At 38.1% G+C, this 26,264-nt stretch overlaps 8 protein-coding genes across 10 annotated transcripts; all 8 read left to right on the top strand.

Annotated features, from left to right (window-relative positions):
* The first annotated feature begins 629 nt into the window (after positions 1-629).
* Positions 630-1,254, top strand: LOC119555218. Its single transcript, XM_037866481.1, has 2 exons — positions 630-1,004; positions 1,105-1,254. The coding sequence occupies exons 1-2, from the start codon at positions 630-632 to the stop codon at positions 1,252-1,254; spliced, it is 525 nt and encodes a 174-aa protein (XP_037722409.1).
* A 237-nt stretch (positions 1,255-1,491) lies between these two features.
* On the top strand, positions 1,492-2,108 carry LOC119555236. Its single transcript, XM_037866516.1, has 2 exons — positions 1,492-1,869; positions 1,962-2,108. The coding sequence occupies exons 1-2, from the start codon at positions 1,492-1,494 to the stop codon at positions 2,106-2,108; spliced, it is 525 nt and encodes a 174-aa protein (XP_037722444.1).
* A 514-nt stretch (positions 2,109-2,622) lies between these two features.
* LOC119555407 lies at positions 2,623-3,215 on the top strand. The gene is made up of 2 exons (XM_037866764.1): positions 2,623-3,006; positions 3,060-3,215. The coding sequence occupies exons 1-2, from the start codon at positions 2,623-2,625 to the stop codon at positions 3,213-3,215; spliced, it is 540 nt and encodes a 179-aa protein (XP_037722692.1).
* Positions 3,216-3,355: 140 nt separating this feature from the next.
* On the top strand, positions 3,356-4,005 carry LOC119555359. The gene is made up of 3 exons (XM_037866697.1): positions 3,356-3,571; positions 3,623-3,790; positions 3,844-4,005. The coding sequence occupies exons 1-3, from the start codon at positions 3,356-3,358 to the stop codon at positions 4,003-4,005; spliced, it is 546 nt and encodes a 181-aa protein (XP_037722625.1).
* Positions 4,006-4,507: 502 nt separating this feature from the next.
* Positions 4,508-6,046, top strand: LOC119554902 (40S ribosomal protein S9). The gene is made up of 4 exons (XM_037866004.1): positions 4,508-4,581; positions 4,792-5,037; positions 5,302-5,488; positions 5,786-6,046. The coding sequence occupies exons 2-4, from the start codon at positions 4,815-4,817 to the stop codon at positions 5,961-5,963; spliced, it is 588 nt and encodes a 195-aa protein (XP_037721932.1). The 5' UTR covers positions 4,508-4,581; positions 4,792-4,814; the 3' UTR covers positions 5,964-6,046.
* Positions 6,047-6,453: 407 nt separating this feature from the next.
* Positions 6,454-7,657, top strand: LOC119553671. The gene is made up of 3 exons (XM_037864184.1): positions 6,454-6,876; positions 6,955-7,037; positions 7,096-7,657. Exons 1-3 carry the CDS (start codon positions 6,486-6,488, stop codon positions 7,420-7,422), a joined length of 801 nt encoding a protein of 266 aa, XP_037720112.1. The 5' UTR covers positions 6,454-6,485; the 3' UTR covers positions 7,423-7,657.
* A 335-nt stretch (positions 7,658-7,992) lies between these two features.
* LOC119555016 (leucine-rich repeat-containing protein 59) lies at positions 7,993-11,008 on the top strand. Its single transcript, XM_037866159.1, has 4 exons — positions 7,993-8,267; positions 9,222-9,281; positions 9,356-9,622; positions 9,722-11,008. The coding sequence occupies exons 1-4, from the start codon at positions 8,154-8,156 to the stop codon at positions 10,277-10,279; spliced, it is 999 nt and encodes a 332-aa protein (XP_037722087.1). The 5' UTR covers positions 7,993-8,153; the 3' UTR covers positions 10,280-11,008.
* Positions 11,009-12,893: 1,885 nt separating this feature from the next.
* Positions 12,894-23,733, top strand: LOC119552978 (proton-coupled amino acid transporter-like protein pathetic). 3 transcript variants are annotated; one of them, XM_037862994.1, is made up of 7 exons: positions 12,894-13,074; positions 18,885-18,939; positions 19,011-19,075; positions 21,092-21,187; positions 21,252-21,402; positions 21,727-22,641; positions 22,717-23,733. In XM_037862994.1, the coding sequence occupies exons 2-7, from the start codon at positions 18,925-18,927 to the stop codon at positions 22,867-22,869; spliced, it is 1,395 nt and encodes a 464-aa protein (XP_037718922.1). In that variant the 5' UTR covers positions 12,894-13,074; positions 18,885-18,924; the 3' UTR covers positions 22,870-23,733. The 3 variants fall into 3 exon arrangements, with proteins under 3 accessions (XP_037718922.1, XP_037718923.1, XP_037718921.1); XM_037862995.1 differs by having other exon boundaries at positions 12,894-13,084; XM_037862993.1 differs by lacking the exons at positions 12,894-13,074; positions 18,885-18,939; positions 19,011-19,075 and adding an exon at positions 20,960-21,017.
* Positions 23,734-26,264: the final 2,531 nt, after the last annotated feature.

Raw genomic sequence — 26,264 nt, 5'->3', positions numbered from 1 at the left:
TTTGTAGGGGGGGGAAATAGTCACAGTTTATCAACTTTGGCTGTGGTCCCCAAAGTCGACACAAAACCTGCGGCCAAGTGACTCGTGTGGCACATATCAACCTAATGCACATTGTTTTGCAGCTTTCTCGTTTTGTTGTGGCATTCCACGTGCATTTTATTGCAAAAGTTTATCCGGTCATGTCCTGCGGAGTTGTCATGTGCAGTGGGTAGACCGAGGAAATAGTTGCATCTAAGAAAATACAAAGTATGCGGGGGAAAAGAAAAGGTCCTCAGAAGTCGGTAAATATTTGTAAATTATTTAAACACCAAGTTATGTAACTCAGTTGAAACTTTACTCAAAACAAAAGCTTATTAGTTCGTTCAAGTAGGGAGTATATTTAAATAAAACCACTTCTTTCCACTTCTGATGGAAATCATATTTATTCTCATCAGCAAATATAGGCCAGTTGTGAAAGTTATTATAAATTTCAGTACCCTAATGGTACTACCATTAAATATATAATTTTTTTCCAGATTACTTTTTAATTATTCATCCATTTTTCCAAGTGAATAACTTTGAAAATATTTATGATTTGATGCTTAAAGGGTTAATAGATTTCCTAATGCATCAATTGAAAACAACAGGGCATGGAGAAAGGTCTCGTCATTGGAATTTGTTGGACTTTACTGAGGTCTACATTGGTGAATGGAGAATTTCAGTTGCAAAATGTGGTTTGCGAGTCCTTCGACACCTCGATTTCGGAATTTACCCGCTGCGAGATGAAGATTGTTCGACGTGGCGTGTCGGCCTTTTATATGGTTATGAAACTTAAAGTGCCTATCAACAACGTGGATATTAATGTGTCGCTGTTCAAGAAATCGAACGGTTATCGACCATATCTCTTCAATCAGACCTTGGATTTTTGTTACTACATGCGAAATCCCCAAGCGCATCCATTATTTTATATGTTGCACAGGGTAATTATACCAGCATCCAATATAAACCACTCCTGTCCCTACAATGTAAGTATTATAACACCTTATATCAAAAAATATAAAAAAAATTAAAAATGTTTATTATACTATAAGGCAAACTAATATTTATATTCATATTTTTTAACAGCACGATTTGATAATAAATAATTTGGTTTACAAGAAGAACGATTTGAGAGATCTACCCATACCCAATGGGGATTATATGATACAACTAAAAGTGGCAACCGATAAAGTGTATGGCGCTTCCACAAAGATTTACGCAAAAAGATTCGATTAATTAGGACTTAAGTTATATTTTGTACCCTCATTTTTACTATCCAAATTATTTGATGTAAAATGTAAATTAATAAAAGTTGTGCGATAAAAACCAATAATTATTTGAAAACAAATAATTGCTCAATTTCATAAATCGATTTAAAATTGGTTTTTTAATTGGTATTGGTGGTTAAAACCTATTGAAAATACAGTGTACAGAATCAGATTCAATCGAAACGTGTTATTGAAATAGTCCAGTATGGAGAAAATTCTGATAATTGGAATCTTTTTTAGTTTACTCTGTTCAGAACTCGTAAATGGAGGCTTTCAGTTGCAGAACGTGGTTTGCGAGTCCTTCGACCCTTCGATTTCGGAATTTAGTAGATGCGAAATGAAGATTGTTCAACGTGGCGTGTCTGCTTTCTATATGATCTGGAAGTGGTATAAAAAGCCAATCAACAATTTCAACGTTAATTTGTCGTTCCACAAAAAATCAAACGGATATCTTCCATTTCTTTTTAATCAGACCCTGGATTATTGTTACTATATGCGCAATCCCAAGGCTCATCCTTTAATTTACATGATGCACAAGCCATTTTTACCAGTATCAAACATTAACCATTCCTGTCCTTATGACGTGAGTTACGATATACGCTGAATTGAATAACTAAATAACATGTAAATATTGTATATGATTAACTTAAGTTTTCTCTTATTTTTTATTAACAGCATGATGTGATCATCAACGGATTTATCTTCAAAGAGAATGACATGAGGGATCTGCCCATATCCAATGGGGAATACATGATACAAGTGAAAATTGCCACCGACAAAAATTATATAGCGTGCATAAGAACTTACGTCAAAAAAATGTGATTGAAATACCTGCATCCTATTTCTATTATGTTTTAAAAATAGCTTCAACAGAGTTCATTAAAGATGTATTCACTTAAAGAGGCAACAAATTGTATCGCAAAATAAAGCAATCAAGTAAACGCATATAATTTTGAACATGTTATTTTTGGGTTGACTAGCTTTGAAAATTGTTTATAATTTGTTGTTTTAGATTTTTGTTGCAAAGAATAAATATACAACATAAATGACTACGAAAATCCTAATTTACGAGTCCACCGATGTTACGTTTTAAGCAAATGGGTTTTAACCGAAAATGGAAATTCAAAAATTTTAAAATATTACTACACAAGTAAAACACAGTTATGCAAAAAAAATTAATTTTAATGATTTGAAGCAATACTTTTACTGCTCACTGTAGAAAAAGAGATAAGTATCTTTATTTACGACAAATTATTCGGCATTGATTTAGTTATAATAGCAGTGAGCAATCCACTCGGAATGAGATCAAATTGTCACGAAAACGGCAGCACTCAACATGAAGTATTTGACCATTATCAACCTGCTTTTGACTGTAATATTATTTCCCGGCTTACAAGGAGCCCATTTTCGGTTCACCAACTTTCAATGCAACAGTCTGGATACGCAGTTTGTGGAGGTTAAGGGGTGTTCCCTGAAGATGGTGCGTCGAAATGTCGTGGGCATGAATTTCCATCTGGCTATTAAATACGACCAACCCATTAATAAAATTCAGATCAACCTGAGCATATTTCGAAAGTCGAATGTGTACAGGCTGTTTCTGGTGAATCACACCATTGACTTTTGCTATTATATGCGTAGACCAGAGCAATATCCGATTTTCTTTATGTTTCACGAGTCCTTGATGGCTGCCACCAATGCCAATCACACGTGTCCATATACCGTATGTATTCCAATATTATAGTTAAATATTAATAATATTTTGTTCAACAACAGGAGAGGGATATTTATGTGAGGCAAATGACATTCAATGATCGGACAGTGAGAGACCTTCTTGCCTTTCTACCTGAAGGTGAATACAAACTGGCGGTATCTGTTGGTGCTTTTGGAGTCTGGCGATTGCAGATTAACGTTTACGGACAGCGTGATTAATTTAGTGATTATTAAAATAATTAACAAACCAGTTCAAAACCAGTAAAAATCTATTTTAATCAATCAAAACAAACCAGCCGTTAAACAGTCTAAAAACGGAGCCAGGCAAATAGTTAAATTATTTCAGTCGATGAGGCAACATGAAAGATCACCTTTTGAATTTAGTACTCCCCATACTTATCATAATGGATTGGAGCGAGGGAAAAGTTTTCACGGTCAGCAAAATGGATTGCCGAACCTTGGATCCTTCGTTTACATATTTTAAAACATGTAAAGTTGTGCGCAGGGAAAATGGTCGAGCTGCCCTTTTTGTAAATGAGGTGTTTCTCTACAAAGATCCCATTGATGATATCATTGTAAGTTAAAAAATAAACTCTTTTAAAAGAAATAAAATATCAGCTTTTTAGCTAAACCTGGGAATGTTTAAAATTGTCAAAAATCGTCGCTTTCAGTTTCTAAATGAAACCTTGGACTACTGCCTTTTTAGTAGAAAGTTTTTAGCCAGTGGAGTTTTCGGATTTCTGATGACACCCCTGCTGAGAATTTCCAATGTGAACGCCACCTGTCCCCTGCAGGTGAGAATCGTTTGGTTAGATGGATTTATCTCTACTTAAAGTAAAACCTACAGCAAAGCATAATATTCAATGGTTTTCCCATCGATGAGAACACAATTAAAGAAATTCCAATCCCCAACGGTGTTTATATGTTCCAAATGCGAGCATCCATGATGAAAAAATGGAGAACGGACGTGAAAGTCTACGTCACTCGAGTCGATAAGTATTCTGAGTAACTTTGTATTTAAATGTTTAAATAAAATGATTTCCTGTTAAATTTCGTTAATTTATATCTTTTCATGTATAATTATTACAAGTTAATTAAGGTCTTTTAAAAACAGTACAATACAAATCTCTAACCTTTTTTTTTACATTGTAACTACATCGTAAATGTAAGCAAGTAAATTGACATTCGACACAAAATGTTCCAAATTCAGCCACATCTTTTTCCTAGAGAACTAACATTTTACATTTCTTGTACAAACATTTTAGCGGGAAAAAAACAAACAACAATGTAAGGATAACTTGATGTTTTTTGTTTAGCGATTATTGCTGTTTTATTTTAATAAAAAAAATATTAAATATATCTATTGTTAGAAAAAGGAAAGACAAAATTTGAAATCAGCTGCAAAAAGTAGAAAATAAAAATTCGCTGGTATTTTTAGCGGTATTCGATATATTAGGTGAAGAATAAATCACTATTCACTATATAGTATTTATTTTTATTCAAAAAATATCGATGTATTGAAGTTTCGATATATCTTTCACATCACCAACTTTTCTCTCTTTCCTTTCGAAACGTGAGCAAAACCGTAAGTACAAAATTAAGTGCTCCGCAAAAACTTGGAAAAAATAATTGTAAATGTGAAAATACATATTGCCTGATAGATAGATACAAACTTCTAGGCTTAGCGCTTATTAAAATGCCATCGAATGGAGTCAATCCAAAGTTTTAGCGAGACTTAATAGGTGGCTGGAAAAACCGCATGCTCACCGCCCTTAACCTCACTTTTCCATTGCAGTGCTCGGTTGAATTGTCGGAACCATGGTGAACGGCCGCATACCCTCGGTCTTCTCGAAGACCTATGTGACTCCCCGTCGCCCCTATGAGAAGGCGCGTCTGGACCAGGAGTTGAAGATCATCGGCGAGTATGGTCTGCGCAACAAGCGTGAGGTGTGGCGCGTCAAGTACGCCCTGGCCAAGATCCGTAAGGCCGCCCGTGAGCTGCTGACCCTCGACGAGAAGGACGAGAAGCGTCTTTTCCAGGGTAAGTAAGGGCTACATACAAGGTACAGTCGAACTTTCTCAAATGGTACTCATAAACCATACCATGTGCATAATATTCTTAGGAAAGTTCGACTGTATAAGAGGTAGAACACTGACATGATGAACTGTATTAAAAAAATATTCTGACACTTCTTGTCTGAAATAATCTTTGACGTTAACAAATACACACTGAAGACAGTTCCGTGACCAAGCACTTGATAGCTATTTGGAACCCCCCTTAATTTTATATCCTCTTCACCCACAGGTAACGCCCTGCTGCGTCGTCTGGTCCGTATCGGTGTCCTGGACGAGTCCCGCATGAAGCTCGATTACGTGCTGGGTCTGAAGATCGAGGACTTCTTGGAGCGCCGTCTGCAGACGCAGGTGTTCAAGCTGGGATTGGCCAAGTCCATCCATCACGCCCGCGTGCTGATCCGCCAGCGTCACATTCGGTAAATATCGCTTGGATAGGCGACCACAGCGTCGCCAGGCTCTCTCTCAGATATAACTCTGTTCTGTTCAGTAAGACCACTTGGGAGTCGAACAAGCTCCAATGCTTGCACCGGCTCTCAACGTCTGTAGATTGCGCATGTGACTAGGTTCACTCCAATCGAAATTGCAAAATGCCCGCCTAGCGTAAGTTGCTCTGAACGTTTTTCTTAGGCCCTAATCCAGCAGCCACCACTTGATGGTTTTCCTTTTTACCAGACTTAACTAATCTATATCTTGTGTTATGTCCATTTCCACAGTGTGCGCAAGCAGGTGGTCAACATCCCGTCGTTCGTGGTGCGCCTGGACTCCCAGAAGCACATCGACTTCTCCCTGAAGTCGCCCTTCGGCGGCGGCCGTCCCGGTCGCGTCAAGAGGAAGAACCTGAAGAAGAACCAGGGCGGTGGCGGCGGAGCTGCTGAAGAGGAGGAGGACTAAGCAGTGGTAGCCAGCTGCAGCCAGGAATCGCAAGGCGCAGACTTTTGATAAAATGCTGTTTGTTTTACACAATAAATGTAAAATTACCTGAAATTCTATGTTATTTCTGGGTATAAATGTAAAATTATCTGACATTTCATATTATTCCTGGGTATGTACTATTTATTTGGAATAGAGGGTACGTGATAGACGAGATATAAATCATAACAATTGTCCAGAACTAACTAATGCTGAAATGCCAACCCATTGGCATATTTGGTGGTTGTGAAACTATCATAATACCCACACATTGCTTAAGTCTTTCAAAATTATCAATATTTAACTAGAAAACTGTAAGCTATTTAAACACCTTTAACTGCGCCTAATAGTCAGTTAAATAGAAAGATATTTTAAATTTTTGAAATAAAAAAGGGCGCCTAAAAACAAATTACTTTTCGTAATACCCGACCAGGGATGAAATTCTAAGGTATCGATAAAGGGGGCACACAGCTGTTCCGTGTTTATGTTTAATTTGTTGTTAAAATGTCTGCTAAAAGAATTCGAGGAAAGAACTTTTCCGAGCAGGAAGAACATGTTCTAATTGATCTCGTGCTGTTGAAAAAGGATATTCTGCAGGACAAGAAGAAAGATGCCGCAACTTGGCGAAGGAAGGCTGAAACGTGGGAGCAACTGGCCGCGGAGTTTAGGGCACAAACAGGGACCGACCGAACGTGTGCTGCCCTGCGGGAAAAATACGATAATATGAAGAAAAATTCCCGGAATAAGTACAGAGGAGTCAAGAACTGGGACCACGAAAGGGAACTCTCTGTTGCAGGAAGTTCATGGTGTTCCAGGTCCTCAATGACGGATAACAATGAGGGACATATAGGAAACACCACCACCACCCCGCTGGAAAACCAGTTTGACAGCGACGGTAAGTGTTCTAAATATGTAAAAGGATTGTACTTTATAGCCAATATAACAAACCATACAAACCCAAAACTGTTTGCAGGAAACTTCCAGTTAATAAATGTAGCCAAAGAAGAAAATCCTTCAATCAGCTCGAAAAACTCAGATAGCTCCCAATTACTGCAGGTAAGTTCAAAGTAGTTTATTAACCAAGTTCTATAATATCCTTTACATTTTTTTCAAGAACATTGATGATATCGACGACCCCGAGGTATCCATCCTAGAGGCTTCTCAAAGATGGAAGGCGAAAAGATTAAGGGAATGCGGTTCTCCAACTTTGCCACAAATCAATAGATCACCCCGCACCGAAAAGGAGCAGGTTGAATTGTTTAAGCTACAACAGCAGTATTATAGAGACCAGAACTCCAGAGCCGCTGAACAACACAAATACGAAGTAGAGAAACAAATTGTTGAACTGCAAACGGCTCGATTGAAGAACCAATTACTTGAAATGGAAATCGAAGTAAAACGCGAAGAACTAGCTAAAATTAAGCAAACTAATTTAAGTTAGTTAAACTGTCCAAAGAATCAAAACTGAGACTTTTATGTTAAAAGTTAATACTCACCTGATTTATGTATCTATACGCGAACGAATCTCCATTTTGAACTAGAAAATCGACATTAATTACAAGTATTTAAGACAATCCATTGACAAGAGGACATTAGAATATATTGAAAAATATATATTTAGTTCGATTTCCAAATTTGGAATACTTTAAACAAATCAGACCCCTACCTAAGGTTCAGTTTTAGGTAAATATTTTCCAATTTTAGGAAAAAGACTACTATGTAGCTTATTGAATAAAATAAAGAAATCTGTTCTTAAGTTAATTTTTGAACCCTATAGTGTTTATGGAAAAATCACTTAAACAATTTTAAGCCATTGTCAGACAGAAGAAATCGGTCTTAACAGTATGAACGCAATACTTAATATATGCCTTGATTTATCTAATGTTTTAAAAAGTTTACTTTGTTATAATATTTTTCCTTATCAAAGTAAGCCAATTTGAAAAGTCAGTAGTATGCCCGTGTTCGTTGGCTTATAAAAAACTGCCGTTATCGTGATTGTGTTTGGTATTTTTCGAGCTTACAGGCGTCTTCGCACTAACGTAACTTTTAAAAATCACGTAAGGTAAACGTAAGTGAACGTAAGTTCGTAAGTTTCCGAGGAAAACAAAAAATCAGAGGAAAAATAACAGCTGGAACTAAATCGAAAATTGTGGATAAATAACTGTCGCCAAAATGCCGAAACCCGGTGACAAGGCGAAGGTGAAGGTGAACGTAAAGGAGCGGGTGGTGGACGAGTCCTGCGACCTGAGCCTCTCGGAACTGAGCGAGATACCGGTGCGGGAGATTGTAAGTACAAGAACAAGTACAAGTAATTAGCGCCGGTTCTTGGTGTCTCTATCTGCATTATCCCCCATCTCACTTCCTCTTGGGGGTCACGTCTGTTGTCTGGCGAATGTCTAGTCACTGTCTATCTCTCTTGCTCGAATAGCGGGGGCAGGGGATTGTGTTGGGCTGGAGAAGGAGAGACCCACTTCCTCTCTCTCTCTCCTCTCCATATAACTCTTCGTGTTGTTGTTGTTGTTCTGCCGGCTGGCTTGCAATTAACGCTGACGTTGACCCCCTCCCTCTTCTCTTGCTTCCACCCCTTAACCCTTGTGTGGTTGGAATTGCAGTTGAATTCGCTCGAGGGGGTTGATTTTTGGTCTTTGCCACCCCTCAAAAACCAAGAAGGTTGCAAAAAAAAAAGTAGAGCGAGTGTGGAAGTCGACTATAAAATACCTGGTACTTCATTTTGGATCCCAAAAATAATACGAATTAAACTAGTATACAAAATTAAGCAGCGAAGTATAGGTAACTAAATTAAAAAAGTGAAAATTTAGCATTGTTCCTATGGTAGCAAATACATGATATATTAATTTAAAAGGAAACATTTTTATCCTTCACTTCTTTACAAACATTTAACAAAAATCATAATGACCCAAAGGTGTAGAAAATGGATAATTTAATTAGTTACATTTTAGTATTAAAGTTAACTAATTTATTTTTTGTTTCCTATTAATTAGTACTATTATTTAGGAAAAACATACCCTATTTGGCTCTAAATTGAAATTGAGTAATGACAAATTGGCTAAAAGTAAAGATAACATAAATTAAAAGATCTCCAACATACCCTTATTCGTAACCAAAAAAAAGGGTGCAGGACAAGAGAAAGGGATTTTTAAGTTACTTTGTTCGGGGGTTTCCTTTTTCGGTCATGTTTTGCCACTGGTTCTCAATTCAGTTTGTCCTTGTGCTTTGCAGGCTTCGTTCAAGCGCGTCACTGTTTTGGATCTCTCCAGCAATCGCCTGGTCAACCTGGGAGTAAGTAGCTCCTCCAAGTCTTATCTAGCACACCATCTAAATGTCACTTTTTTGGGCACCCCCTGCTGGTTTAGAAAAACTTTTCGATTCTCACACGTCTGGTGCGACTGGATCTGAGCAAGAATCAAATAACATTCCTGCCCGAGGACTTTGGCCAGCTGGAGCAGCTGCGCCACTTGGACCTGTACAACAACTGCCTGGAGCACCTGCCCATCAGCTTCGGTCAGCTGCGTCGCTTGCGCTACTTGGATCTGAAGGGGAACCCCCTGACGCCCGCCTGGCAGAAGATTGTGGGCTGCTGCTCCACGCAAAAGGACTGCCAGCAGGCGGCCAAGAATACTGTAAGTGCTTGTCGACTCGAGTGGCCCTCGAGTGGCACAGCTTTGCGCCCGTTTTTCCCATCTAACTTATTTTATTTTCCCGTTTTCCTCATTATCCAGGTCAGCATTTGCGCCAACTACAAGCCGGAATTCATTGAACGTGAATGTTTGGCCGCCCAGGAGACCCTGAAAATGGCCGGAGCCGGGGACTCCAATTCTGCCAACTCTGCTCAAGCAAATGGCGGAGCAACTGGCGGAAAAAAGTCCACTAAGCCCAATAACAAGAAAGCGAAAGCCAAAAAACTCGCTGGGGGAGGAGACAGCGAGCTGACAATCAAACCAGTGAATGCCGGTGGACCATCAGGAAGTGGAGGAACTGGATCGGGATCCAAGTCAAGTCTGAAGAACAATCAAAAGAAAAAGAACTCGAATGGCGGCACATGGTTGAATCTACTCTCAAGGGCCGCCCTATCCTCACTGGTTACCTTTCTCGTCCTCTTTGTCATCAATTTGCTGATCATCTACATGATCATGTTCAAGAATCCCGACATCGCAGACAAGCTGGTGGAGTATATACCACATCAGTATCGTGATTGGATCCTGACCAAAACGGAGATCTTTCGGCTGCGTGTCACCGACTGGATCTCCGAATTCCGTACACCGCCAGAGGAACACTGACGGTTCATTTATTTGAAGCCATAGGGCGCTGGGCTTCAAATAGATGGTATCGCTAAACAAAATTCGGATGCATAGCGCGTGTATGGAGGCAGACTTAAAATTGGGATACGTGTAGACCACCTGAACGAGTTATATGACTGCTACTTTGATATACCATTATGTGTAATTTACTGCCATTTATTTTGATAGACTCTAAGACAATACGTCCATTGACAGGAGATTTTTAAAAGGATGAGAACCGCATGCACTCCGCAACTGAAGAGGCCACTTAAAAGACACCAAACTACACTCAATCACTCAACTTAATCGAACTCAGATGAATCTACAGCTAACCTAACCATAGCTCAAACTCAACTCAATAGTAACTGAATGGCGGTTCAAAACTGGCCAACGCATAGAAACTACAGACACAGTCAGACCAGACCCCCTTGTAATATCCACATCTATCAGATCGAATCGAATCAGTCACAAATAAAATACTTTAATCAATTGTAAGAATACCCAGTGCAATCTCCATTTTATTTGAAGTTCAAGCTCAAATTATATTCATGTTAGCCTGACCACTTAACATTTGTAGATTTCAAATCTCATAGGTTTTTATCGGAATACGCGAATAATGATTTGCAGAAAATCAAAACGAAATTTTAGCGGTTTCATATGATTTATGCGAATACAAATTATTGTACTGTAACAAATAAAAGATTTTTGGAATAAAATTTTACATTTTAACAAATGTGTTTTAGTCATTGGGGGTTTGTTCTTCTTATATGAAGAGTTTCATATTAAGGGTTTTATTTTTACTCGCAAACGACCAAGAACTCAAATGATAAGCGTGCATTATTTTATTATGGTACATAAAAAGGTGCCTTGTCGGTATTTATTGAAATATTTGCCATCTAAATCAAACAACTAAACTTAGTCTTATTTCACAGGAAATGGTAAACAAAACTTATTTTAATTAAGATTATTTCAAATTCACGCTTATCTATTGGTTTGGTCACGTTATCTAGTATTTATAGCCCCCATTGGGCACGCGAGCATTATTACCACATTTTTTTTATTAAATATAAGTATGAACTGCTCGGCCATCTGTTTTTATTACTCTCCTAGTGCTTGTCCAAAAAATTAAGAAATTTCCCAGAAATTAACCTTCCTAAAATATATGATTCCGATTATAACGAGATTATAGCATATAATTCAAAGAAGTGAGTATTTAAAAACTGGGTCTTGCAAAACATATTTGTGAAAAAATTACTATTTTAAAAGATAAAGCAGAAATACACATTTTTGTTTTTTACAGTTTGATAACGTTTTTAAAACGAGTTTCGAGAATGACTTATAAAGGGTTTATGTATAAAATCAAAATGTAATAAAAAAAAAGTAAAGGCATAGTATCCAATTTTTCGAAGATGAAATTATCTTTCAATAATTTATAATTATATTATTATTATATACATAATTTGTATACTTTTATTCGTGGTTTACCACTATAAAGATTGAATTCAGTATATTCCTTGCTAATGTCGTAACTAATCTTATAAATGTAATGAGGACTCAAGTACGGATATCCTAGCAAACCATTCCCATATTGTTATATCAAGGTGTTTCATGTTATATTGTTTATATGTACATACACATATGTATTTTTTTGTCTATTTGATAGCTCTACGTAATCAGTTCATTCGCATATCGCAATTAATTGATACATGACTTGCGAAAACAAACCGGTTCCATACTAAAGTGAATTTCATCAATAGAAAGTAGTAGAACAATGACGTACTCATGAGCGGGAGAAAATTATTACTAAACATCGTAAGAGAGCAAAAGCTTGGATAAATATTTACGAATATCATATCAATTGGTTCGGTTCCCAGAACAGAAATGGTTCCCACCTAATTGCTGATGAAATGCTGTTTATAAATTTCTTTGCAAAGGATATCACCGCTCTACCCTCACTCCAATTTTAAAGTTTCGTGTTTCCGGAGAATATGGAACTATAGAACTGGCCACGCTTATGCAAAGCTTGACTTAGATTTCGTCATCCAAAAGTATGGAGAAGGCCCTTGCCCTTTAGGAGTTGCTCACTGCCTCCCCCTCTCTTCGTGTCTTACTATTCATCTCTCGTTTCGCTTGCTCTCCTTAAATTCAGCGCATCCTTTTTGTCGTCCTTTGTTTTGTGCCTCCTGACTTTTGGCTCCTCTCCTTCTCTTTTGCCGGCTTGGCGCCCTCTCGCTCTCTTTGGTTCCCCTCTCTTCTCTTCAACCAAGCATTAGTGTTTTTAGCGGGAAAAAGTCAAATCAACTTTTGGAAATTTTCAAAACTATTTATTGGTACTTAAAACTTATTTCAAACCTAAGACCTTTTTAAAAATGTTATTAAAAACTTAATAATTTTAATTGTAAGTTAATTGATTTTTGAATTTGTAGTTTTTAGTCTATTAGCTAGTAAATTAAGATATGAATTCTGAAATTAAACCATTCATAAAAAAAAAAAAAGATAGATTGACAGACCTATACGAAGCCGGCTGCGTTTTTGGTTTGGCGCGCTCTCGCAACGGTTCTCGCCGAGTATTTAAACAGCCCGCCGCCGAGCGCTCTTCACAGTTACTCTTTAAAATTCGCGCAGTCCACCCGGTTCTCGTGGGAGGTAGTCCGATTTTTGGTAGCCAGCAGCGCTACGTTGAACTGTTGGCATTATTCAAACGATTATTTGCCAAAAACACCAAGGGCGATCGACCGGGAGATAAACTCTTTGATTTACGCGGCATTTCGTGTATCGCCAGCAATCCAGAAAAGGTAGAAATACGTAAGCGTTTTCGAAAAACCAGAAATTCTAAGCTACATGTACAGTTGGCGTGAAGGGAAGGGAAACGGAAAGAGATAGAGAAGCACATGGCCAAAAATTGGGTTTGTCTGAAAATAGCAGAGGCAGAGTGCAACTGTCTAGCACACATGTGTTATGTATTCGAAAAACATTCTAATGGAAGCCACGAAAAAGTGTATAATTAATTGACATTGTCAAAAAAAAAAGAGTGTAGTGTAGGTGAGAGCCCCGAAACCGAGAAAAAATCGGACCAGAAATAACCACAGTGACAATTATAACCACAATTAAAACGGAAACCTTTTCATAAAGCCCAACAATTTCGACAGTCAAAAAAAAGAGACACGCGTGCATTTGCGTCGTCAACATTAAAATGACCACGTTGCACCTGTCCCGTTATTTGCGTTCCCTCTTTCTTCAATTTCAATTTTGTACCAATTAATTTTTCGGTTCTTTTTGAAGAATTCTTTTTTTTTCTTTTTCTAACACATGAATGGAATATTAGCATTTTCATTTTCCCGAGAGCCCGCGCTTTCCACTGCAGTTTTTGGTGTTTGTTGTTTGTGTATGCGATAGTTCAATGGCTGCGAATAGGTTTCCCCATTTGACTTGCTGATGTTCCACGTTTCTCGCTAAACTGCAATACGTAATTTAGCTGTAATTGAGCACTTAACCAAGGGAAAGTTCCCTCCAATGCCAGCGGACCAAAAAAGTGGTAGAAAAGCACATCAACACAAAAAAAAGAGGGTTTACTATCAAAGCTATCTGCACACGTCAATGCAATTACCTCACCCACACGAACTAGTGCACCCACCCACTTTCAGACCGATCCAAACTGACTCATCAAGGACATGGCCAAAGGGAAATCAGGCCAAAATGGGATGGGTACACGGGAAAAAATATAAATCAATCATTTGGTATCAATATAGATATTACTAAATTTCTAGATATTTTAAAGACTTTAAATTTCTATCACTTGAGAACTATTGGTTCTAACTTAAAAATTTTATTACCCCTTAAAAATTGAAAAACGGTTACATATGACACAAATCATATCCATACCACTTCTAAAATTCCCTATATCCCTCGGATTCTTGGTAACATAGGGATTATTAAAAAGTAAAACACACAATTTCCCATTATACACATATTAGGACTTAATTCTTGAAGACTTATGATAGTTTTTCAGCATTTAAATGACTTTCTTTCGGTGCTGAGGTGTGCCTGTTTTGGCCATATCTTTACGATGTAACCATTTCCCTTTTTTACGCGCCCATTCTGTAGTTGTGTTATTGATTTTGGTGCTATTGTCGTTGTTGGTAATTAACATAACAGACATTTACAAGCAAAAGTCAAAGACGCAGTAAAACTGTGACGTCAGAGACTGGAGTCCAAGGAAAGCAAGTGGGTGAAATGGCAGTACCAACCAGAGGAAGAGAGAAAGCTACAAAAAAGAAAGAAAGAGAGTGGGTGCAACTGTTGATTGCGTGGGCGGCCTTCGAGACATTTGACATATTCTAAGAATAAATCTATTTTACACACATGCGATTTTGGGATTAGGAATTTTAAATTTAGCTTTGGGTTATAACAAAAGAATTTTCAGTGGAACAATGGGAATTCTGCGGGTTCCTGATTGTTACAGAGAGAAATTGAAAGTCGAGTATAGTTATGTGAAGAACAAGGTTAACTAAGCCAACTTATTATAAACATATAAAAGACTGAATAACAAAATCACTTTATAATCAATACTTTGTAATAATTAGTGAAAGTTCTGCTAAATGTAATATTGTTCCGGTAATATAATATAAGGGCATTAAGCTTGAGGTCTCTGCCCTATTCTTATCCCGCATTGACAGGTTGTTTACTGGTATTTTGCTGTCAATCGCCTCCGGTCTTTTTTCCACATTTGCCATCTGCGCAATTTGCCACCAGACATTACACTTGACCGCCTGCCATTCTTGCCTCCGCTGACCGGACAGAAACTGATTTATTTTTAGATGCAACTAATTTCCGTAACACCTGAGAAGGTCGCTTCTTTATCAGGTTTCCAAGTTCCCTCCAAATCGATTGGACCATTGAACGGCAGTCACAAATCGACGTTCAATTAAGACTTTCCAATAAAACGTACCGCTTTGCAGGCAGAAAATAATTACCAAAAAAATCGATAAAAACCAAATATTCATAGAGACTCTAAAACGATAATGTGACCTTTATGGCGGTGTGCGTGGGTTGTTATCAGGTTTGGCATTATGCAACGACCGCATGCAAACTCTCCAAATGCTGTTAATTATTTTAAACACCTCAAACAGCCAAATTGCATTTGCTTTCCAGAGCTTCTGTAGATAACACGAAACAGACAAACCGCTTACGACGGACAGATACTGGGGTTTTATTTTATAACTCGTGTCTCCCTTTTGATAAGGAGAATTTGTAGAAGCCCATTGGGAGCTCTATTTGATCAGCAGTTTCTCATTGAAATGCCACGGGCTTGTTGTTCATATGCATATGGAGTGTAAACCTCGTTCTGATGACGTATAGTGATCTCTGAGCTCATTAAAACGTCAGAAGACAGCTGCTTAAATATTTTTTGAGACTTAAAAATTTAGAAAGGGGAAAACAACTAAAACATTCAAAAATCAATTAGACTCTACAATGATTTAGAGAAAAAGATGTACTACCCTTACCACTCCTCTATGTATGTTTCCAGAACTTTTATCAGCCCTCTTTGCAGACGTGTTGAGTGTCATAACCTTGTTTGCTTCCACGAATCATGTTCTACTATCTCTAAAGTTCCGCAGAAAACCCTACCACAAAAAATAATTACTAAATGTACGGCGATTGCTGAATTCGCTATTCATTTCTATATGAGGCACCCAAAATAAACATGCATACGTAACGCTCAAAAGGGGGGAAATCAGAAACCTTTTTGTTGACCACTAGATAAGGAGAGTCAACTTTCCCATTCCAAAAACTCATGCGGCAAATGCATTCCACGAGTACAAAAAAAAACCCAAAAACTTTTTGGCTGATGAAATCTTAGAAAAGCTTTGCAGCACGACGCTGTGATGAACTTGAGTCTAAATATAAACAGATTTAGCCAAGAATGAGAGTATCGCGTTATACTTACGCAGAACGCACTCAAATATCGTGGGGGTGGAGAAGTGACGGCATTATCGGATAATGTTTTAAGGGTTGGGGTCCCCATGATTACACACTCCTTAAACTGCTTCCGCTGCAATTTCCTATTATTATGAGTCAGGCCCAACGATAAATATATGAAATTATCAAAAATGTCCCAAGCTCTTTAGAAGGTTCTTTTGAAATGGCATTATGTCTGCTAAGAGTATCTACATATAAAAATAAATCCTCAGCAACGCAGTACAAACACGTGGTTTTCATTTGTGGCTGAGGGGCTCGACCGGGTGGGTTTTGATTACATATATAGTTGCTCTCAACATGTGGGGATGCTGCTGAATAGGAAACCGGAGAGTTTAAGAGAAAACCAGATGGGTGTACGAAATATAAAGAGTTTGAATTTTAGGCCAGCTGTGTAGTTGCAGCAACAGCATTTTGCTGGCTATTCTCACGCTCACATGCCATTAACAAGATTCTTTGTTTTCATCTAGCATGACATACAAACAATGCGGCATTACTTCTCTGAATATTTTGCATTAGCGAGATTTTTGATATTCAAGGTTTTAATTTGGTTTTTAGAGATCTGTCACGTTTGGCAGGCAGATGATAATTGGCTAGGATTAAATATAGCAAAGTGCTCAGAAACCATTTTATATCTGAACAAATTGACAATTTGTGTTTTTAAGACAAATACATTGTATCATTTGTTAAACTAATTAGAGTTTTCAGAAGCTCTGGGAAATTAATATATATTATAATGAAGAGTAAAAAAAGTGTTATTAGAGATCTAATAAAATAATCAATACAGATTTTTATCATGTGATATTTAAGTGTTTTTTTTACCTTTTGAAGACTTGTCTACTCAAAGAGGATAAATAAACAGTTCAACAAACTATCGATCGTGCAAAAGTAAAAGAAAAGGTAAACGCATGTACACACCTAAGATATTTCAATTGAAATGATGCAATCGAGCTATTTTTCGGCAATTCCCGTGCCCTGTAATTGTTCCCAATGTCGGATCGGTTTGTAAATGTTTCGGTTTGATTTTAGCCGTGTCATGCTTTTTGCTCACGCAACCGAAATAAATGATAATAGCGAGACGAGCACATATATAACATGTATGTATATATATCTTGCGATAAATCGGCGAACCAGTTCGCAGTGGTTTTGGGGCAAAAAATAGTGAAAACTATGTATGCGATAAGAGCAAACATTTGGCATGACAAACACCAAGCACCTACAACTAAAAATATAGAAATAGTGAACAAAAAAAACAAAATACTACCAAATGTGTGCCAACATTTTTCGTTTTTTTTTTTTTGGTCTACACTGGGTGAAGGTTCTTTACTCGGCTGTGTTGCCAAAATATTGAGTATGCCGCACGCAGATATTGCGTTCTCTAAAAAAATTGTATTCATTCATTGAGCTATAATACCGCTCGATGTTGTTATTCTATATCTTATCGATGGTATTGAGTGCCATGTTTGTGATTTTGCTGTTGTGACGCTTTGGTTAGATAACGTAATATATGAATACCAATACCTTTGGCTACCTTGCATTGGTTGTAAATGGCTGTAAAAGTCAGCCAGCTTCGTTTTGTGGCCCCCAAGTGGGAGCTCGTGCTCTTCGCAGGGCTTATCTGTCTATCTAGACCCTTGAGCAGAGGTCAGGCCAAGTCAAGTGGGGAGGTCATTCAACCTTGTTGCGAAATCTGTCAAATATGCGGCGAAACATGGCCAAAACAAACGGCCAAAAGATATCTTTAGACATCCGAAACTGTCTACGCAGCGTCTGAGAGCTGGAAATTGATATGCAAAATGAATGTATGCACATAAATATATCATTTGTCATTTGCTCGAAAAAGAATGAGCTTAAGTGGCAAAACGCCGGCCCTCTATTTAAGTTCTCAAAAATGTACAACACCGTAGAGAAATATTGGTACACCTGAAACTCATTGGGGGCCAGTCTAAAGTACAAAAACTCACCCACTCAGCGCATACTCGACACATTTGCTATGTGAAATATGGCACATGTGACTGGGATTTAACGGATTAATAATAGAACTGGGACACAAAAACCGAAACGCAAAAAGGAAAAACCAATTAACCGAAATTTGTCATCGAGAACACAATACTAGCGACATCATCCAAAGGGACTAAAAATAAAACTCATTAGAGCAGGTTTTCAATGAACGAAATTATGTTCAATTTGCATACAAATTGCCGAAAAATGCTTTAACATTTTTATACGAATTTATTTCCATAAATTAAGGACAAGCGAACATCCTCAATTTGAAAGTGAGTCGCACAAAACAATTAACGGGCAATTGAACTTTTGCATATTGGAATATCTCAGTCTGAAATCGCAGACAATTAAATCAAATCAAGAGCGATGCTGTCCGTTCGTTTACCTAATAAAGGGGGATTCTATTAGTTTGGGTCTGGAAATAGCCGGTTTGGAAATGAAAGTGTCTGGGCGCCACAATCTCAATTAAAATTCATTATTAAATCAATAAAGGAATACTTGTTCTACACAGAACGAAATATGATCTTAAATGGATGGTGATCAATTGGATCTTTTGATGTTTTATGATTGATACCCAATAGAATTCTTAAAACTAAATGTATTTGTTTATTTAATCTCTTTGCAGTTTTTTTTCTTACTAAGGGACGGAAACAGCGGCTTTCAAAATGGTTAACATTGTGGTGAGCATTTCTTAGGAACTCAATTGAGCAATTACCTTTATTAATTGTTGGCATTTCTTTGGTCTTTTTAGGACAGCGGCTCCAAGCATGCGCCCCAGGAAATGGAGCAATTCCTGCCCGGCGAAGGAAAAGTCATGTGAGTGTTGTCGTCGTCTGGTCAATGTGCTAAAAATATTTCGCCTAAATTGCTGGTGTGGCATGTTTGCCAATTAAGTTTACGAGTAGATTAGTGTATTGCTGTCGCTAATTGGCCTTTGATGTGGCGTCGACGTCTAAATTGAGACTAGAAATGCTTTGTAAGACCTTAAAGCCAGGCACTCTGACACGGGCAGCTCAGATTGATTACAATTATCAATTATGGGCTTTAAGAGGGGATTGGGATCTGCAGCCGCCCAGCTATTAAAATATTAGATGTCTAGCCATTCGAGAGTAGTCATGATAGCCGGGCTAAGTTCTCCAGATAAATAACTGTATAATCAATCAGTCTCTTGCCTTATAATAGGCACAAATCACGTAAGCCTCTGTCAAGTCGAGGTGTACCTAATATGAATTCCGACCGTAGAACGCAATAGAAACAAATCAAACTCAAATCAAATCCACTTACGTACATCTAAGCGCTTTTGCTAATCAATAGTACTGTGAGTTATCTCCCAAGTTCAAGGTGCTGCTGCTGGCAGGTTTTCAAAAATATTTATGCATCCCATCTGCTGACGTTTAGCAAATATCGATTTTAGCTGATCTACCTTCAGATGCAAATATTATTGTTGAGGAAATAAACAAGAAAATGAAATGTGCAAAGCAGCTCCAACGAACGGAAAAGGCGTGAAATAAATTTGCATTTTGCATGACAATATCAGCAGGCACACGTGTTGTACACTTTAAATTTTCAAAAGATGACATTTAAAACATTCCTGCACTTTGACCAGGGAAATTCAGATCGTAAAAATTATACAAGTACTATATTATAAATAAATACTTGAATTTTTTCTGCTTTGCTCTTGTCATTAAAAAACTTATTTCGATGACGCTGCATTACTTATAGATTGATTCAATGAACTAGAGCTGATAACCTGAGTTTTGTTCTTGAACTGATAGGAATTTTCGTAATGAAAAATAATCTCATGATTTTAATACAGTACAATTGTATATTCCCGGAACTCTCATTTAAAAAGGGGTTTTGTATATCAGTAATTACCAGTAGCTGTGTAGTTTAGTATCCGTGTGCTAAAAAAGCGCTGTCATGCAAATGATTTACATCCGGGGCACTTTTAGAAATAAGCGTTTTAAAAAATGGTAAATAATACTTGTGGGGTTATTAAGGGTTTCAGCTAACTTAAACTAAAGGCATATATTCCAGATGATGGATGTTTCTTTATTTTATAGTGAATTTTGCAATGAGTAGTTAGAGTTCATATAAGGACTGCAACTTAATGAAAGTTTTTCTAGGTTATATCATTTTAGGGCATTTTTACAGTGTACATATTTTAGGTCAGAAATTTGTATAGTAATAAATAGTATATTATAAATTATAAGTTTTAAATTATATAAAGTAGAATATAAATATTTTCTGGTTGTTTCTTACGATAACCTCTGGTTCTGTAAAATCCATAGCATACCTTGGGGAGCTTTTGAAACCTGGGTGTGCGAAATATTTTGAGCATAAAGCCAGGCTGAGTTCTTCAGCTTTCGTGTGCAGTTTTCTTTTATGGCTGATGCAACTAAATCGGCAAGTCGAGTCAGTCACTCTGGAATGGATTGGAATCCATAGATTCCGTCAATTGGCCAGGCCAGGCCAATCAGAAACGGCCTGACCAAATTCGGCCGGCAAATGCCTTCGACTTCAGCGGCAGTTTTTTCTTTCCTTTTCTCTCGATCGACATTAAGTTACAAGTGTAGTATTTTGAGCCGACGGTTGCACGACAAGTGTAATTGCAGATGCAGCGATTCCGTGCAAGGGAATTTCACTGTCAGCATATAAGAAACCGCTGCTGTTCCGTGGCGAGTTTTAGTTTTACACAGACGATCGGCCCGAACAGCATGACAATGGGCGACTTAGAACCCACCAATGTGGAGTTGAGGTGGCCATATAAATGGAGTCTAACCTCAGAGAAATTCCTTAACTTATGGGTTTTACTCTCTTTTAAACTTTTAGGTACAAAATCCAACCCCGCAAGTCGGATACCGAGCAGGCCTTGGCAGGAAATGACTTTGATCCCTTCGCCCTGCGAGACAACGAACATCCCACAACGTAAGTTGTTATCTTACTATGTTTAAAATGTAAATTAATATTTATTTACCCCTTTCTTCTGTAGTGATAATGAAACTCTCACGCATTTGCTTAAGGCTTCCCTGGGAACTGGCATCCTGGGCATGCCGTTTGCTTTCATGTGCTCTGGTATCGTCATGGGAATCTTCGCCACCATTTTCACCGCCTTCATTTGCACGCACTGCAGTTACGTTCTGGTAAGTGTTGGCAATACAATTTTAATTTTAACAAGTAAATACCAAACTAGGAAGTTAAATTTAGTGCATTTTATAATTAAATTACTTGCCATTTTTGTAGTATTCCATTTTTCTGATGTGTGATTAAATTTGTGCGATCTTTATTATTTTATTTAAAATATTTAGTACCAAAAATAATAATTTTAATTTTTTTTGAATACTGAATACTTTTAAATCCAAAAATCTTCAGCTTTTTAGATATGGTAACTTTTCAAATACGTTTTTTTACCTCATCATACGTCAATTTCAAGCAATTAAACTAATAAGTGATTTCTGTTTTTCCAGGTTAAATGTGGTCACAAGCTGTACTACAGGACACGTCGCACCAAGATGACCTTTGCCGAGATCGCCGAGGCTGCCTTCCAAAAAGGACCCAAATGGGGCCGTGGCTTTGCCCCGGTGGCCAAGTTCTCCATCCTGTTTGGTCTGTTCCTGACCTACTTCGGTACCTGCTCGGTCTACACTGTGATCGTGGCCTCCAATTTTGAGCAATTGATTACCCACTGGACGGGAACGGAGGTGTCGCTGCAAGTGCTCATTTGCGCAATGCTGATACCCTTGATCCTGATCGCCTGGGTGCCCAATCTCAAGTATCTGGCGCCCGTCTCGATGGTGGCCAATGTTTTCATGGGCCTGGGACTGGGCATCACGTTCTACTACCTGGTGCAGGATCTGCCACCGGTGGAGAATCGCGAGTACGTGACCTGGCACACCCTGCCGCAATTCTTCTCGATCACCATCTTTGCGATGGAGGCCATTGGTGTGGTTATGCCGCTGGAGAACAACATGAAGACGCCGCGGAGCTTCCTCGGAATTTGCGGAGTGCTCACCCAGGGTATGTCCGGTGTGACCCTTATCTACATGCTGCTGGGATTCCTTGGCTATCTGCGCTATGGTGTTGACACCAAGGAGAGTATCACCCTGAATCTGCCAATCGAGGAGTGGCCCGCCCAGGCTGTTAAGGTGCTCATTTCCCTGGCCGTGTATTGCACATTTGGACTGCAGTTCTTTGTGTGCCTGGAGATCGTGTGGGATGGCATCAAGGAGAAGTGCAAGAAGCGTCCGACTTTGGTCAACTATGTGCTGCGCACAGTGATGGTGACTGCTGCCGTTGTTCTGGCCGTGGCTGTTCCCAAAATTGGCCCATTCATGGGTCTCATCGGTGCCTTCTGCTTCTCCATCCTGGGATTGATCTTCCCCGTAAGTTTATGTCACCAGTTCAGCCTAATAGTGTCAGTAACTAACTCTTTATTCTTATGTACACTTAATTTCTAGGTTGTTATTGAGCTCATTGTCCATTGGGAGACTGGTTTCGGTCAGTACAACTGGATACTGTGGAAGAACGCCGTCATCACCTTGTGCGGCATTGCAGCCCTGACCTTTGGCACCCAGGCAGCCGTCAAGGATATTCTTAAAGCCTACTACTAGTACTGAGATCGTTGGAGAATAGAGGCCCACAATTTAGGAGGAGAGGCTCCGCTTCCTAGAAACTATCTAACTATTGTTAGATGTAAAACTGCGCCCACATTTTGTACATTTTGTCTGTTGCTTAGTGTGTCTGTTTGAGAACCGAAAGGGATTTACTAGGGATTTCACTAAGCGAGTGCCTACTATATTAAGCACACTCTGGAGCACCACTATGCCGTTTTAGCACGTTTTAGTACACTTGCAATTATATAAAGTAGTAGAGAGTAAGCTAGTTGATAGCCGTTCAGAACACTTTTAGAACAGACCTATCAGATTCAAGCGGCATTCAAACTGGAACTGTACTAAGTGCACTTCATCGTTTCCTATTGATTTTAGTACGATTTAGTACAGAGCTATAAAAGACTTATGTAGCACCCGGCCAAAACTAGCTGCACTCCCACCCCATCCTCGCAACCCACCCTGTTCTATCTGTTCTAAAATAGTATTACTAAAAGCAAAAACCAAAACTAAAGCCATCTTCCCATGCCTTTTTTCCCCCCTCTTTTTATTTTGTTCCGTAGCCAATGATTTGCCTACATTATTTAACTTTTTAGCATGTTTAGTTGGTAAGCGTAAAAAAACGATTGTAAAGAAGCTTTTGCAATCAATCAGTTCCAAATATGATGAGCTAAATTACTCAAAGAATACCATTTTTATACGAAATCTAGCCGAGTAATAAGTTACATTGAATTGCCCCGATATTCATTATATGTAAACATATTTTTTTGTTGCATACATATTTTTGTATTTTAATTATAGCTATATAAAGAGAATACTTAGCGAAACTAAAAAGTAAATAAAACAAGATAAACACACATGTTAAAACATTTTATTTTGCATTTAAGATCCTGTGCAGACAACGAAGCAGATTTATTTGTAAAAAAATGAAGTCTATTGTACATATGTATATTGATATGAACGCAACGAGTTCTAAGTATATCTGCCCAGAAAAGTATTTAGAGTTGTCCATATTACATATTCAGAAGAACAAAGATTGATATAAATGTTTACTTTTTTGAAAAATGTTTAAAATGTAAACCAAACAAAGACATAAATATACACAAAAACTAAAATATGAGAGAGTAAGTCGAAGGAAAGTGTTTTTATCTTTTTATATGCTACCTGTAATACCCAGTTCTACAGCTTTTACCTTATAATTTATGTGACCCTGAACTTTTCTGTCATTTTTGGCCTGCGGGTTCAACGCGTGGCACTTGTTGCTATGATCATTTTGGAATAACCATCCCCTCAATGGCCAAAAACCCGTCCCGAGCAACTTCAATTGCCAATGGAGTGAATAGTCATTTGTTAATTGGTAACAAGTGCACAATGGACAGACGCGAAGCAAATTCGATTTGTGTTGATGTTAAATTCACTGAATTGCTTGTTCGATCCCACACAAAAGCCCATAATATTTGATAGGCAAGGGGGCAAGTTCAAACATTACGGGCATTTGAACTCGTCTTTTGGCCAATTAGGTAACCTCCAAGCCAAAGATGTGGTCCACAGAGATCGAGACGAGATGTCAGATCGTGGTCGTGGTATTTGGCCTGTCATCTTTTGTGACAAGATGCAAATTGGAAAGGCCTGGGAATGACTGGGGCAGAAGAGCCAACAGCTTATCCTTGACATCGAGTTTGGACCATTTGTGATGGGTTCGACGAGCGAGCCCCTCCAGGAAGCTCGAATCTTGGCCAATTAGCGACCGCAATTTGGTTTGGTTTGAAAAACAGCCCCAAACGGTTCGACCAAAATTTTCAATATGCCCGAGGTCCAAGGCTATGGTTATGACTTAAAATAATTAATCTCTCGTAGGGTCTCTCCTCAACAACTGGATGCTATGGACCTATGCATGTTGTTGCATCTTGATTGAGCCAAGGTCTGGTTTTTACAATCTACTAAACTGCAGAAGCTGACTCGCTTTTATTTCTTTTTTTCGGTTGGTTTCGACTGCTCTGTCTATTGTAATTTGTAATGTAAAACCTTTTTTGGTGGCGATTGTGCAATCGCAATTACTATGGGCTTTTTTGTGTTCGGCATTTCAATTCATCTATATGTAGGCGTTCTTATCGCCATCCTATATCTTTGTTTCGGAAATACTTTCTCCAGGTTTTGCATTCATCATTTATGTGAGGTCTAGTTTTTACACGCTTGTATCATATGAATTCAATGGCATATGCCTTTTGAATATTTAATTTATGAAAGGCGGAAGCGTGGGAATATGGTATTTTATTACTTGCTTATGAATACAACTATTAACTTTTTCAAATTAATTTTAAACATGATTTAACATAACTTGCGATAGTAAACTCCCTGATGGATAAAACATAAAGCATTATTAATTTCTTGCCATCACCTTGTATTAAGTTTATATGTTAAAAAGTTGATTTATGAGTTTTAAAAAATGTTGTGATATTTGTATTCTGTTTATCAATATTGCGTGTTAAATTTGATTAGTGGTAAAGCTTAATAGTGCTCGTACAGCCTTTTACTTACCGTTTCGAATCCTTTTCAAGGCACGTGTCTTGGAAATAAGTAAGCAACGGATTATATACCCAATTATCCTTCAAGAAAGGCCTTTCAAGCATTCACCCAGTGCCACTCCACTTTCACAAAACCTTCAAGGCCCCATTGCCAATAAACCGCATTATTTACAAAAACCCACTTTTCTGAAAAGAAAACATAAAAAAAACCTCTCGAGACAAATAAGCAATTCAAAGGTAAGTGGCGGGGTGAAAAAAAATTACACAAATATTTAAAATAACAACGAAAACAATCAATAAATATGAAACGTTTATGAAAAGTGTTGACTTGAGGGCGCAATCAACAACAACTGAAAATGGGCAAAAACAAAAGGTTCGGCAAAACGAAGCAATCCAATTTAGCCATTCACTTTCGAGGCAAGAAAAAGGTTGTAGTGCGACCATAAAAAATTGGCATGTCCAAGAAACCATCGCGTAATTATGTATAACAAAGATGTACGAACGGGTAACCCAGGGATCTCAGCAGACTTTCAAGTCAAGTAGCCGACCCATCATCCCACTATGGATTCGGATTGGGACTTAACTTTTGGAAAGAGACTACGGGGGCATGGAGATTAATTGAGGCAATTTGGCTAAAATGATTTTTCTGCCACTTCCAGTTAAAAACCGCAAATAACCCGAACTACAGCGAATAGTTGGTAAATATTAAGTGCATTTTGTATTTTTCAAAAAACCAAGTAAAAGCAATGGTAAATCATCCAGCAGGGCTCAGGGGCTAAAAATAAAACAGCTCTGCTGCTTTTCACGATGATAATGATGATGAGCTGAGCGCGTTGGCAGAAAACGTCGGTAGAAGCAGAGGGCACCCGCTAG

This window comes from Drosophila subpulchrella, chromosome 3L (assembly GCF_014743375.2).
Source record: "Drosophila subpulchrella strain 33 F10 #4 breed RU33 chromosome 3L, RU_Dsub_v1.1 Primary Assembly, whole genome shotgun sequence".
Lineage (NCBI taxonomy): Eukaryota > Metazoa > Arthropoda > Insecta > Diptera > Drosophilidae > Drosophila > Drosophila subpulchrella.
Note: the sequence above shows the minus strand (reverse complement) of the source record. Positions and strands in the feature narration are given on the sequence as shown.

Excerpts from the sequence above, each read along its gene's own strand:
- LOC119555218 (XM_037866481.1), top strand. The coding sequence starts at position 630 with ATGGAGAAAGGTCTCGTCATTGGAATTTGTTGGACTTTACTGAGGTCT. Across the intron at positions 1,005-1,104 it reads ACCACTCCTGTCCCTACAAT|CACGATTTGATAATAAATAA; the intron begins GTAAGTATTATA and ends ATTTTTTAACAG.
- LOC119555236 (XM_037866516.1), top strand. The coding sequence starts at position 1,492 with ATGGAGAAAATTCTGATAATTGGAATCTTTTTTAGTTTACTCTGTTCA. Across the intron at positions 1,870-1,961 it reads ACCATTCCTGTCCTTATGAC|CATGATGTGATCATCAACGG; the intron begins GTGAGTTACGAT and ends TTTTATTAACAG.
- LOC119555407 (XM_037866764.1), top strand. The coding sequence starts at position 2,623 with ATGAAGTATTTGACCATTATCAACCTGCTTTTGACTGTAATATTATTT. Across the intron at positions 3,007-3,059 it reads ATCACACGTGTCCATATACC|GAGAGGGATATTTATGTGAG; the intron begins GTATGTATTCCA and ends GTTCAACAACAG.
- LOC119555359 (XM_037866697.1), top strand. The coding sequence starts at position 3,356 with ATGAAAGATCACCTTTTGAATTTAGTACTCCCCATACTTATCATAATG. Across the intron at positions 3,572-3,622 it reads ATCCCATTGATGATATCATT|CTAAACCTGGGAATGTTTAA; the intron begins GTAAGTTAAAAA and ends TCAGCTTTTTAG. Across the intron at positions 3,791-3,843 it reads ACGCCACCTGTCCCCTGCAG|CAAAGCATAATATTCAATGG; the intron begins GTGAGAATCGTT and ends TAAAACCTACAG.
- LOC119554902 (XM_037866004.1), top strand. The coding sequence starts at position 4,815 with ATGGTGAACGGCCGCATACCCTCGGTCTTCTCGAAGACCTATGTGACT. Across the intron at positions 5,038-5,301 it reads CGAGAAGCGTCTTTTCCAGG|GTAACGCCCTGCTGCGTCGT; the intron begins GTAAGTAAGGGC and ends CTTCACCCACAG. Across the intron at positions 5,489-5,785 it reads ATCCGCCAGCGTCACATTCG|TGTGCGCAAGCAGGTGGTCA; the intron begins GTAAATATCGCT and ends CCATTTCCACAG.
- LOC119553671 (XM_037864184.1), top strand. The coding sequence starts at position 6,486 with ATGTCTGCTAAAAGAATTCGAGGAAAGAACTTTTCCGAGCAGGAAGAA. Across the intron at positions 6,877-6,954 it reads AAACCAGTTTGACAGCGACG|GAAACTTCCAGTTAATAAAT; the intron begins GTAAGTGTTCTA and ends AACTGTTTGCAG. Across the intron at positions 7,038-7,095 it reads ATAGCTCCCAATTACTGCAG|AACATTGATGATATCGACGA; the intron begins GTAAGTTCAAAG and ends ATTTTTTTCAAG.
- LOC119555016 (XM_037866159.1), top strand. The coding sequence starts at position 8,154 with ATGCCGAAACCCGGTGACAAGGCGAAGGTGAAGGTGAACGTAAAGGAG. Across the intron at positions 8,268-9,221 it reads AGATACCGGTGCGGGAGATT|GCTTCGTTCAAGCGCGTCAC; the intron begins GTAAGTACAAGA and ends TGTGCTTTGCAG. Across the intron at positions 9,623-9,721 it reads AGCAGGCGGCCAAGAATACT|GTCAGCATTTGCGCCAACTA; the intron begins GTAAGTGCTTGT and ends CTCATTATCCAG.
- LOC119552978 (XM_037862994.1), top strand. Across the intron at positions 21,188-21,251 it reads GACAACGAACATCCCACAAC|TGATAATGAAACTCTCACGC; the intron begins GTAAGTTGTTAT and ends TTTCTTCTGTAG. Across the intron at positions 21,403-21,726 it reads CGCACTGCAGTTACGTTCTG|GTTAAATGTGGTCACAAGCT; the intron begins GTAAGTGTTGGC and ends CTGTTTTTCCAG.